Source organism: Boeremia exigua (assembly GCF_020726555.1).
Source record: "Boeremia exigua strain MPI-SDFR-AT-0100 chromosome Unknown C7974scaffold_1, whole genome shotgun sequence".
NCBI lineage: Eukaryota > Fungi > Ascomycota > Dothideomycetes > Pleosporales > Didymellaceae > Boeremia > Boeremia exigua.
The window spans coordinates 75,794-89,313 of NW_025763518.1; the positions used below are offsets into that span (position 1 = coordinate 75,794).

Sequence of the window (13,520 nt, forward strand, 5' to 3'; positions counted from 1 at the left end):
AGTCCTAAGAACTTGCGTAAGTAATAAGCGATTAGGTGCTATTGTCTATCTTTTTCTTGCATAATGCATGCTCCTAATGCTAGGTCTAAGGCATCTGTCTCCATTCGAAGCGGTTTGTTGCTCTCGAATGTGACTAGTGTTGGGGGATCGATGCACGCCTGTTGTAATAACTTAAATGCGTTATCTTGTTCTTTTCCCTATAAGAAGGGTGTATTCTTCCGCGTAAGCTTTATAAGCAGCAAGGCCTTCTTCGAGTAATCCTTAATAAACCGTCTGTTAAAGTTAACAAACCTAAGGAATTCTTGAATCCCTTTAACTATTGTTAGGGTAGGCTAATTCTTTACCACGTTAATCTTAGTATTGCTTATCTTGACTCCGTGTCGTCCTATAACAAACCCTAGGAATTCGACTTCCTCCTTGTGCTATTCGCACTTCTCGGGTTTTAGTTGGAGTTCTGCTTGTTTTAAGCATTCTAGCACTTCTATAACATATCGTATGTGCTCTTCTAGTGTTTTAGAGTATACTAGGATATCGTCTAGATATGCTACTACCGTCCTGTCGAGGTGTGCCCTAAGGACATTGTTGATTAATTCCTAGCACGTAGCTAGTGCGTTCGTTAGACCGAACGGCATAACTAGGTACTCATAGAGTCTATATCTTGTTCTAAATGCTGTCTTCTATTCTTCGCCTTCCTTTATGCAGATAAGGTTATATGCTCCTCTTAGATCTAACGCAGTAAAGTATTAAGCTCCTTGTAATCGATCCTGCAACTCTAATATATTAGGTAATAGGTATCGATTCTTGATAGTAATATCGTTAAGTTTTCTAAAGTCGATGCAAGGTTGTAGCTTGCCATCTTTCTTTAGTACGAAGAGAATAGGGTACCCTGCAGGTGATTCCGATCTTCTAATAAATCCCTTCTAAAGGTTCTCCTTGATGTACTCGCGTAGTACACCGAGTTCCTTTTCTAATAACTAGTATAGTGGTCCGAAAGTCGGTTGCTTTCCTTCCTAGAGCTTAATCTTGTAATTCTAGGGTTTATGCTTAGGCAGGGCTTTTGCTATAAGCTCTTCTTTAAACATCTGTGCATATTGTCGATATATGTCTAGGATGCTAGGAGTTGCACGTTTCTCCTTAACTGCTACTTCGTGAGGCTGGGACTAGTTACTCTCTATATAGTCGACTGCTCTATCTTGGCGCGTCTTGGTCGAAGCAATATTACTAATCGTCTTCTTATCTGCTAGTCGCGTTATAGTCCGCGCAGGTTCTAACTGCATTATGCTGCATTTGCAGTGCTTTAGCAAAAGCTTCTTGAGTGCCTAATCTATCTATAGGTTATGCTTTCGTAACTAGGGAATTCCTAATATAACGTTGTAAGTAGCTATCCTAAAAGCGTCTAGGGTTATTTCCTTATAGTGTTCTTAGATAGTTATTAGAACAGACAATACCTCGTGGGTTATTTCTGATTCCTTAGGCATAGGTTCTCTATTAGCTACTTATAGTGGGTAAGGTTTTGTCTTCCAAGTAGGGCGTAGTCCGGCTAGCTATATCGCTCGCGAAGAGATATAGTTGGACTGTGATCCGCAGTCTAGTAGTGCCCGCATCTATACTCCTCCTAACTTAATAGAGAGTATAACTAGGCGATCGGTACCGATATTGTTAATAGATCGATCCCTAGCGCATATCGTTTGCGCTAGTCTAAAAAAGACTCATCCTCGCTGTCTAACACTTCTTCGTGTTCAAGGAATCCTTGCTGCCTCTTAGCCTCCTTGTAGCCTTTGCAGTTGTTATATAGGCATCGTTGCTAATATAGGTTTAAGCAGTAATTATTAATTAATAACTATTTAATACACGCATACTAAGTATCTTTCTCTCCTAGGAAGTAGTATTGTTATTGCTTGTCCTACAAGTAAACTTCGCACGTGTTGTCCTTGCATTTATACTATTTATTATAGTAGTGTTGTTTCGTGCTAGGGAACTATCTACTATTTATTTTGTTGTCGTAGTATACCGTGCACGAGTCTGTGCTACAGGCTACCTATAAAAGGGTATAGTAGAGGAGGTTCCTTGTGTCTATTAGGTACCAAGGTGTTGTCCTTCGTCGTGCGGGCATTTGCCTAACGTCGGGTTTATCCTGTGCTGGGATATCTTAGCTAGCGCGTTGCAGCGTCTTAATAGTTGCGTAGTTGTTTTGTTAATAGTCCGCGAACTATTCGTTATACTATTCTTTAGGTTTCTTTAGGAGTTTGTGGATAGATACTAACGCGTTCTTATAGTTCTTGCGGACTTGTAGGTCCAAGGCAACTATAACTAATATCTCGCCGTTGTTATATCTCTATAGTAACTTCTGCAACTAAATGCGAGCTACTATAGGTTTATTATCTATAATGTCGAGTATGTCGTTGTTTAGTGCATAGCGTCCTGCACTTTCTTTGTTGTTGCGTGCTATGCGTTCGTTGCTGATGCGTCGTGCTGCGTCAGCCCAGTGCTTAGCTTCCAGTCGTTGGTCTAGGACCTAGAGCATCTGGTCGCAATGTTCTTAATATTTAGCAGATCTGCGTTGTTTAGTAGTGCAGACTTCTAACTATTGGTGTGGTATAGGTGTGCTGCTTCGGACGTTTTGTTGGTCCTTATCGGGTTCGATGTATTCGTTATCTGTCCCGGATTCCGTCTCTAGGTCTTCTATAAGACGTCCTATGTTATTAGTAATTATTTCCTAGTTACTAGCATCAGTAAAGCTAACTCTTTTACTAGATAATATGTTAAGCTGTCGCGTAACTTTGTTCTTGCTGCGATAGTCTCTAGCGAAGTGGCCTTGTTTGCCACAGCTATAACAAGTTACTAGTAGCTTGTTAGTTCTAGAACTACCCTTGTTCTTAATATTCTACCGTTTAGGTCCTTTGTTAATGTTAGAAAGGTCTATAGCCTCAGCGCTATAGTATCCTGTGTTGGTTCTAGTATAGACTTGTCGTGACGTGTTAGACTAGTAGCGTCCTCTACGCTGTCCTCGTTAGATGTTATTTTTCTATTAGTTCCTAAAGGCGTGTGGTGCAGAATTAGTGGCCCGCGCTTAGGGGTTATCTCGCAATTCCAACTATAGCTTATATAGTTTAACGTTAATATTAATCGCAGTGTTAACCAATGCATTGAAGGTGTCAGTGCTGGCGCTGGTGCGCATTAGCTCCTCCTTGATCTTTAGCTTGAGTCCTTGCTTAAATATAGTTAAAAGTGCGGTGTTGTCCTAGTTAGTGTGTGCAGCGAGTTGTTAGAACTCCGCGGCGTAGTTAGCAGCTAACTTAGTTTGTATAATACGTTGGATCTCGCGTCTTGCGCTAGAGACTTTGTTAAATATGCTAAACACGGGTTTAATCTGTTCCTTAAAAGCATTGAAGTCCTTTATCTAGACATCTACTTCGTCTAGGGCCTCGCCCGCGTTATACTGTTGTACAAAGGGTTTAATCTATTTAAATGCCGCGCCACGCATATAACTGCTAACAAGCACAACCCTTTTAATCTCTTTAACGCGTTCGCCTTGGAACAAGAAGAACAAGTCCTATTGCATAAGCTAATTGTTAAGCTTGTTACATTCGCCGTAGTAGAGATCGGGTTTGTTAACCGTGATGTTACCTATGCGGGCAGCACTATTATCGGTCATGTCTATATTGTTAGACGTTAAGCTAGGGGTAGCTTGGTTTCCTAAGGTAGTAGACATCTTAAGGGTGTTTAAAATATTAAGGTTGTACTTTAAGCAAAGCTCGTAAGCACTATTTAATTAGTTCTCAGGGATAAATACTGTTAGGGAAACCGAAGGGGTCTTGCACTAAGGAGTACAGATATAATCTGTCTATCTTAAGGGCAAGGGGTAACAATAAGTAGTATAGAGTAGACTGTCTAGCTTAAAGGTTAGGTTAAGATCCAATATCATAGATTAATACTTAGGTTAAACACGAACTATAAGGGTTGTGTTCCTACTTGCTATATACTATAGAGAGTGTAGTAGCTTACCAGGCTCGACATAAGCTGCGTAAGCTAGGCTTACCAAGCTCGACGTGAGCTGCGTGAGCTCCACATAAGACCTACTTTAGCTTGACTGCCAAGGAGTAAGCTCGTCACGTGACTTGTAATAAAACTGCGCCATATAGGATAGCCCGTGTAATATCATGCCAAGCGTGTTAGCATTTGCTAGGTGTTAGCATCTAGTTAGTTATAAAAGGGCAATTATAACAGGGGCTAATAATAGCTAGGTTGCTATATAGAACTCTCTAGTAATTATGCTATCTAGTTACTTAAGACTTAATCTTAGGCTTCTAGTATATAAGGTTCCTAGCCTATTTTCCCCTAACCTAGCTACTATAATAGGTAGCTAGTAGTTAGTTAGCTATTTTATATATATAGCTAAGCATAGAGGCAAAGCCTTATGTGTTAAGCTTTCTTATATATTATATAATTATGTCCTCTTTAACCCTAGTAAGCTAGAATAAGTTAGGATAGGAATTGCGTTATAAGGTGGTTTTAGCGCGTTAGTTAGAGAGAGTCCTTTAAGGAATGTTATAGATAGCAGCAGCGTGTTGCTAGCTTAGCAACGCGTTAGATTTTATAGCTTAGATAGCAAGGACTATCCTATCCTCACAAGAAAGCAATTTGAGATCAGGTTGTTAAGACATTGGATGAAAGGTTGAATGAGGTGTAATCTTGGCAAAGGTAAGCGACTCGCTTGCCCGAGCGACTCGCTTACCGCTCACGTTATGTGCAGACTTGTTGGTAAGTATATCTCAGCCCTTGCAGTTCCGTAAATCATGACCTGCTATGCCGCAACCCCTGCAACGTCTCTTTGCCCGTTTCTGGATCAATTTCTGAACAGATTGTCCTCTAGGCCTTTGCGCGGGCGACTTCTTATGGGTTGTAATCTGCCGCTGCATCTTCATCAGCTGCTCCACACGCTCTTCCAATAACCTATTTTGGGTTTCTAGAGCATCCACTAACTCAGCATACAACAAGAGAGTCTGCATCGTCGGTGAAGTAGCAGTCCGAGCGCGCTTCTTATTTGACTTGCATTGAGTAGACAACCACTCGTTTCGACTTCGCTGAGTTGACGTCTCTGGTACGACAAATCGGACCTTCTTCTGACCCGTGCGGTCTAACAGGCGTAGCTCGGGCTGGATCTCGTCTTGGGCCAGGTCAATGGGCATTGGAAGCTCGATGGGACGTTTCGACAGCACAGCGTCTGGATCGTATGGTACTAGGCCGGCGTCTCGGAAGCTTGCACAGATGCTTTGCTTTGTGGAGGCTATACTGAAGGCTGCAACCAAAGCGGACAGGAACCAATATGGCTCAACCACCAACCCTCTGATGCGGTCTATCAGGTCGTCTAACTTTTCCGAATATGCCTTTTGTAAGGACGGGAAATATCCCACATCGAATGGCTGCAGTCGATGGCCGTACCAATATGGTACACAGATAGGGATGATCCTCCTTCCATGGCAGAGACGTTGGAATTGGATAGAGTTATGGAACTCGTGGCTGTGAAGGATGAGCATCCGGTAGGCTTTAGCAGCGCGAGGCTTAGTGTGCTTGTCAAAATGCTCCAGCCATACAGCTGCTGTCCGTGCCGTCGCGAGGCCGTCCTCAGATGTTGTAATCCCCCAAGTGCGAGGCACATCGCTCCCAGGATCCCCTATAGTCAGGGGAGGACGGCCAGCAAAGATGAGGAATGGCGGAACCGCCCGGCCTGTCGCGCTGAGGGCTTGAAGTACTGTAAGATGGCGCGAACATTTGGGACGATGATCTGGGTATCGTTGTCGTCTTACGTCGGAACCCGCTTGTAGGACGCCTTTGTCGCTTCTGTCTACGTCGCTTCGATAGTCGTCAAAGCTGTATATGTTTGCGTCCTGGACCTTGTACTGAGCCTTCACGTCTTTGAAATTGGTAAACCACTGGTTGATGGTATCGACCTCGCGTCGGGCATCATGCTTATATCGGTCACAAAACTTCACTGGTAAGTCCGTCCGGCTCTTGACAAAGTCCTTGACCCAACGGATCCCAACTGAACGCTTCTGGCCAGCAAGCAAATCGTTAGCGGCCTCCTCAATACCCGCCGCCCAGGGAGGGAAGCCTCGAGCTTCTAGCTCCAAAATGTGTTGCACGAGGTGATCCTTCTGTTGCAGCGTAAGCCTGGTCCTCATGGCGCGGGAACGAATGTCGCGCTTGGAGCTTCTTCCCAATCGTGAGAAAGGAGCCGATGCAAGGTTGAGGGTGCCCTACGCCAAGTTGCTTGAGTCTTTAATGCGTGTTGTGAGGAAGTAACGTGGGACGCGCGGTCGCTCTACATCTTGTTGTTGAGCGGTTACAGAGTTCTGCGCTACCTAATGACTAATCGCTCATCGCACGTGACTTTGATTTCAACAATGTGGTCACGCCTTCTATATCACCTAATCATAAAGATGAAATTTCGCATAGACTGCGAGCACCTAACCTAGCTGCTGTGTCCTTTTAGTATAGCCATAGTGTCTGATCATCGTCGCCCAGTGACCTGTCCGTGCACCGAACGCCCGAGTCACGAAATGACTGACTTTATGGCAACAGCTGATGCTCAACTAAGTCAAGGCCACCACTGTTAGTTTTCGGCGACATAGACATCGGCACAGATTTCATACACGTCTAGGAGTCTTGTATGTCGCTTAGAACCTCTACAACGCTATCATGGCTGGTGTGCGGACCGATTTATGCGTGGCCGCCACGCTGCTTGGTACTTGCGGGATAAATGCTCCAATCAAGATGCGCTTACGTGGGTTCAAATTTTTACAGCTAACCTAGATGAGAGAGCCAATCATGAGCGATGGACGTTTGTAGTCACGTGTTGATTCAATCGCTTCTTATCCACGTATTTTCTCAACGCTATATATAGGACAATGAGCGCTGGAGAACGTTAGAAAGCACATGTTAGCATCATTCACATGTTCAAGGGGCTTACGCGTACGACAGTAAGTGTCGCAGGCCAAGCGCTGTCGTGAACCTAAACTGTGTTACTAATCGTGCCACGCAAGGACCTAGATATTAGCTGAGCTATGATGCTAAAATAAAAAAAAACAATATACACACTCTTCTCAAGATCCTATACTTGCAACCCCCGCACCCAACCGTGCGACAGTAAGCTACTTCTAAAGTCATTTATTAAGCAAGGAAGGAAAAAGATCTAATATACGCCTACGCCTATACCCACCTCTATGAGCCAAGCACATCACCACATTCGGGCTACAGGTGCCTTCCAGGACTTTAACATTGGATCTACCGGCGTCTCTCTTGCCCATGTTACTCCAGCTGATGGCTGAGCCGCATCTGGTTCAACACCTCCTGGTTTACTTGCTTCTGGAATAGCGGTCTCGTGTTGACGATGATTACTCGCGTCATCTGCCGGACCTTCTTCAGCCTGGGTAGTTGCCTTCCGTGGGCAACCACGCTTTCCTTTGCCTTTGCCTTTCCCTTAAGTTTAAGGTGCAGCATCCCTCCTAGCACGTTCTGCGACGATATCCTCGTAAGTCATCACCCTTGCTTTCCCAAGGATTTTCGACTTTGTCGATCTGCGAGGTTTTGCCTCATTGTTTGCAGTCCTGAGGACCTTGATGTAATTTTCATCAAGAGCTTGGCGAGCAATAGATTTCTCAACGGCGTTGGCAAGCTTTTGGACTAGCTTACTATGCTGCTGATCAGAGCGAGAGCACTGCTTAATCTGATTTAGCACATCTTTAAGAGCTTCTGATGATAAAGGTGTGACTGGTGTTTGAACAATCTCGTCCTGGGAAGCTCCATCTGCTCTCAGTGCTTGAACAGTCAGTGGAGCGCCTGGCTTTGTAAGGTCACGGAGAACCCTTTCAGGGTTAAATGGAAACAGTCCAGCCTTTGCCCAGCCTGCGAGGATATTTCGTTTAGTCATCGCCTTCTCTCTTGCCCGGCTGTATATAGTGGTGAAGTGCTCCTTGTTGATATTCGTCAGACCTCCGCGGTACAGTCGTTCTACTTGCTCTCGATATGCTGACTTTAAGGGGCCGAAGACTGACACATCGCATGGCTGGAGCTTATGAGAAGTATGAGAAGGAAGTCTAGAGAGCGTAATGTTGTTCTCAAAGCAAAACTCCAGTATCTCAAGGGTTTCGTGGGTTCCGAAGCCGTCACATACCAGTACCCGTGGTTTCCCGTTAGCACGAGCTTTCGTCTGGGGATCAAATACTTCTTTCATCCACTTCAAGCTAAGATAAGAGTCGTTGTAGCCGGTTTCGGAGAGAGCGAAGACCCACCCAGGTGTAGGGTACGTTGTTCAGTTACTCCGATGGGTAGAGGCAGGCCAGATGATCATTGGGTGCAGAAACTCACCACTTGCTGACACGCACTCGATAGCAGTCACCATCGTACGCTTGACACCAGCGCCTCTATAGTTCCGTTGGTCATCCTTACCTATAAGAACTTTGACAGTGCCGAGCATAGAAAGCATAATGCCTGTCTCATCCATGTTATACCAATTCTGTGGCTCAACGTCTGGTCTACAGACTTCCGGTCCGATTACATCGAACCAGTGTACCACCTTATCATATATGTTGTTATCATGGCGTTCCCAAGCCATCGCTCGGTTGTTCCTCGATTTGATCTCGGGGTGCCGGCGGCGGAAGCCCTGAGGCCAGTTCTTGTGCGGCTCGCTGGCAGGTCGATTCGTTGTACGTCGGCGGGCGATGCAAAAAGCAAGCGAGGGAATATATTTTACACGAATAGGAGATCCGCTGGTACTCATACGTAATATGAAATCCACGAGTGCTTTCTCCTCAGAAGGGGTTAGATATTGCTGGCCTTCGTCTTTCGCTTTTCTCGATTGTCGTCCTTTGGAGCGATAATGCACAGTAGTACGAGGGACATTACATTACCATGTCTAGCTCGAGCAGAGACGCTCCTGCGAACATTAGGGGGCAGTTCTAATGCCAGTGCATGACTGGCTGGGTCCATGGTTGCTGTGATTTACGGACGCTCTGAGTGAAGTGGACACGACCGGTTGCAGGCCATCCATCCTCACGGTGTTGTGCTAAGAATAGAACAAAGGAATGTGCTAGAACAAAGCTCACGTGATAAACACGTGAGGATTCTTTGCAGATGACAAAGCTCTTCTCTTCTACGCTAAATTCTCACATTGAATCATCGCAACAGATTCGCGACGGAGAAACCTTAATATTAACGCCACATATTGATATTGAATATTCTAAGACAGGGAAACTGAAATTTTGTATCCAAAGTTGCCCTGTGTACTCTCGACATGCGAATATAGCTTGAATTGGTTGCTTAAGCTGAGATGGCAAGCTAAGACATAATATATCGCTATTAGTAGATTATTGCTGCTTGCTATAATACTGCGTATTCTTATATCTAGCTATTGATATTATATAAAGCATAAGTAAATAAAACATTTTAAAACTTTCTAATATTGTTAACGTACCTTATAGGCGAGTAGAATACTAAGTAAGTAGAATACTTTTGCTAAGCCCCTACTAAAGCCTACCCTATTATAACTTAAAATACTATAAAATAGCGCTGCATAAGGCAAAACAAGCTATAATATTACTTAGAGACTACTTCTATATTATTCTTGCACGTTTGTGCGTTATGTCTAGTCTTACTATACTATCTATAGCGCCTTTAGGTTAGCTTAGCCCTATTAGTGCGCACCTGCTTCTTTGCCTTCTTACTATTACTATACGCCCTAAACTCTATTAGAGCTATTAATTACTAGCCCTTCTTAACTATTAGGGTCTCTTCTGCCTAAACTTACTTTCTATTATAATCTTATAAAGGAGTATAGCATAGTATAATAAGTAACTAACTAGGTTCTATCTAGGTTATAGAGGTATAGTAAGTAGGACTTATAATTATAGTTATATAACTTACTTATTAATAAGTAAGTATATAGACTACTACTTATTAATAAGTATAGTATAACTCTACTTATTAATAAGTACTCTTATTACCTTTTATTAGATACTTATTAGTTACTTATTAATAAGTAAACCTTAGTATTAGTATATAGTAAGTAGGAATATAACCTTTATAGTTTATATTTAACCTAAGTATTAATCTATAATATTAGATCTTAACCTAACCTTTAAGCTAGATAGTCTACTCTATACTACTTATTATTACCTCTTACCCTTAAGATAGATAGATTATATCTATACTCCTTAGTGCAAGACCTCTTTAGTTTCTCTAATAGTATTTATCCCTAAGAACTAATTAAATAGTGCTTATAAGCTTTGCTTAAAGTATAACCTTAATACTAGTAAGCCTCTAATAACTTACTATAGCTATAGTAAAATAGACTACTTTACTAGAGACTATTATAGCAAGAATAAGGTTATATAATAGCTTGATATACTATCTAGCAAGGCTAAGCCTACTAATGCTAGTAATTAGGAAATAATTACTAATAATATAGGACGTCTTATAGAAGATCTAGAGATAAAACCTAAGACTAATAATAAATATATTAAACCTAATAAGGACTAATAAAGTATCTAAAGTAGAGCACCTATACTATACTAGTATAATAAACTAAATAGATCTACTAAATACTAAGAGTATTATAACTAGATGCTCTAGGCCCTAGACTAATAACTAGAGGTTAAGCACTAGACTAATATATTGCAACGCCTAAGTAATAAATATATAGTATATAATAATAAAGAACGTATATAATAGTATATATAGAATAATAATAACATACCTTATAGGTAAGCTACTATATCTGTGCGCATAATGCGCAGATTTGCGTAATGCGCCGAACTACTAAAATACCTCTATACTTATATATTTATAATAATATAATGTAATAGGATTATAAGAAGCCCTCTTAGAGTATAATACTTTTATATCTAAAGATAAGATTCTATAGACTAAAATAGTATAAAAGTATAGTGTTATATAGTTAATGTTAATGCGCATATAGAGAGGTAAGACGCGCCTATATTAGGAGAAGATTATTGCATAATAGAAGCTTACCCCCTAATAAGAGAAAGAGCTTATAACTTATATAAGAGAGCTTACTACTTATTCTATACCTCCTATAAGGGAGATAATATAAAATTTTATATCTTCTATAGCTAAGGATCGCGTAAGCAAGAGCTAGGTTACCTAGTTTATTAACACCTATGCTATCTATCTTATCTCTAAATACTTAACAGGTATAGATACTAATTGCTATAACGCTAATTTATATTAAAAGTATAAGCTCTACTTTAACCTACTATAACGCAAGATTGCTAAATATAAGGTTAATAGCTACTATATATATAATATAGATAAGAAGGGCTTTATAATAGGGGTTACTACTAGGATAAAATATGTCTTTAGTAGATAGATATAGAAGAAGGGGGAGGTTAAGGTATTACTCTAAGATAGTAATAGGGTATAGGTAACGCTACTAGCTTATATATATAGTAATAGGATAGTACTACCGCTAGGTCTCCTCTATAACTCTGCTAATAGTACCCTATAATTAAGCTAGGTAGAGGAGATAGAGCTAGGGGTATACTTAGTATTTGTTTCCTTATCCCCTACTAGCTAGACTAATAATAATATAGGCCTTGCCTAGCTTTAGTAGGTGTTTAATTGCTTTACTAAGACTAAGGCACAGAGGAACTAGCGCCTCCTAATCCTTAATAGCTATAGATTCTATATAATAATAGATTTTATTAACTATTATAATTAGAATAGAATACTTCTAGCTATCCTTTCTCCTTACTTAATATATATACTGTAGCTGTTAGATATAGTAATATTTAAGCCTCTCTTAACTACATACTTAAAGGAGCTTATAATATATCTTTATAATAGCTAGGGACTATTAGTAATTAAGAAGAGTAACTTCTTCTACCTATTCTAGAAGGCCTAGATAAGTATATTTACTTAGGGGCTAATACTTAAGTCTTTTAAGGCAACAGGTATAGTACCCCTCTAACCTAACGTTATACTCTAACGCTTTACTAAGGACTCTCTAGAAGCTTCTAATACTAGCAGAAGCTCTTCTTTAACTTATTCTAGCAAAGATTAGCTTAAAATTAAGACTCTACTGCGGAAGGTAGCTAAGGATAAGAGTAGTAAGGAGCTAAGGAAGATTAGCTAATCTCTCTACTATATCTTAGTCTAAAACTAGCTACTCTACTATAAGATAGCAGGCCTAAAAGAGGTTCTTAAGACTTAGAAGAAGTATAAGAAGAAGAGCAAACCTCTTAACTTCTAGAAACCTAAGGACTATTATAGTAGAGCAGTGTTTTACTCTCCTTATAGGGTTAAGAAAGCACGTTAGTATAAGCAGGTAAAATAACAAGAAGCTAAGGCAGAAGAGGTTAGAAAAGTAGAGATAGCTAAACTTAGGCATGCTAATAAGCTATATAAAGAAAAGCTTTAATAGGAGAAGTATAAGTAGTAGGTAAGGGAGAAGGAAGAGAGAGCCTAGGTTAAAGCTAAGAAGGTAGAAGAAGTAGCTAAATGCAAGGCTAAAAAATAATATTAGAAGGAAGCTTATAATACTGCAAAAGCTATATAATTATCCTAAAGAGGTAATAAGATAACTTTAAAAGCTTCTATAGTAAGAAGTAAGCCTATGCGTTATATAGTAGGTGCTTATAGTTACCCTATACCTATAACGCCTTCTCTGCCTACCTGCACCTATACTACCTATAGCAGCTAAATAGCAACTCTATATAAGTAAAATATATAAGAGAATATTATTATATAGGTCTATAGAGTACTCTAATAAATTATCTTATAATAATAACTATTAAGTATAGCTCTATAGCCTTATTTTTAAGTAAGCTATTTTAGTAGTGTAATATATTACGCGAATCTGCGCATTATGCGCACAGACATAGTAATTACCTAGGTAAGCTAATTACTTTTACTAAGCCTATACTAAACTTTATATAACTTATAATACTATAGTAGTAACTTAGGTTCTACTGCAGGTTATAGTATATAAAATTACTAAGAAATACCTTATATATTATTCTTATATATTTATATATTATGCTCTACCTTACTATATATGCTATAGTGTTATAAAGACTAAGTGCCTAGTTTAACGCGCCTCTTCTTACTTACCTTCTTTCTATTACTATAGGCTTTAAACTCCTTTAGGGTAGTTAAGCGCACTCCTTTACTAATAGTAAGAATCTCTTCCCTCTAGATCTACTTCTTCTTATATAATTTATAGCGCATAGCAGCCTTATTAGTAGCTTAAAGCTCTATAACCTAGTTGCACACTAAAACTAGTAAATATACTATTATTTCTACACCTTTAGTAAGCTAATTAAGACTGTTAACTATTAAAGTTAGTAAGCTATTTCTATATTGCTAAATCCTCTCTTAAATTAGCTTTAATTGCGACCTAAATTCTAGGGTATTCTATAGAGTTTAAGAGTACTATATACTCTTATCTATAGTAGGTAGTAGTAGAGTATATAGGCGTACTTTAAGCTTTAATAATATAGCCT

At 40.2% G+C, this 13,520-nt stretch overlaps 1 protein-coding gene across 1 annotated transcript; it reads right to left on the reverse strand.

Moving 5' to 3' along the window:
• Positions 1–7,486: 7,486 nt before the first annotated feature.
• Positions 7,487–7,930, reverse strand: C7974DRAFT_298621 (uncharacterized protein; the record flags this gene model as incomplete). Its single annotated transcript, XM_046137702.1, has 1 exon — positions 7,487–7,930. One exon carries the CDS (start codon positions 7,928–7,930, stop codon positions 7,487–7,489), a length of 444 nt encoding a protein of 147 aa, XP_046002255.1.
• Positions 7,931–13,520: the final 5,590 nt, after the last annotated feature.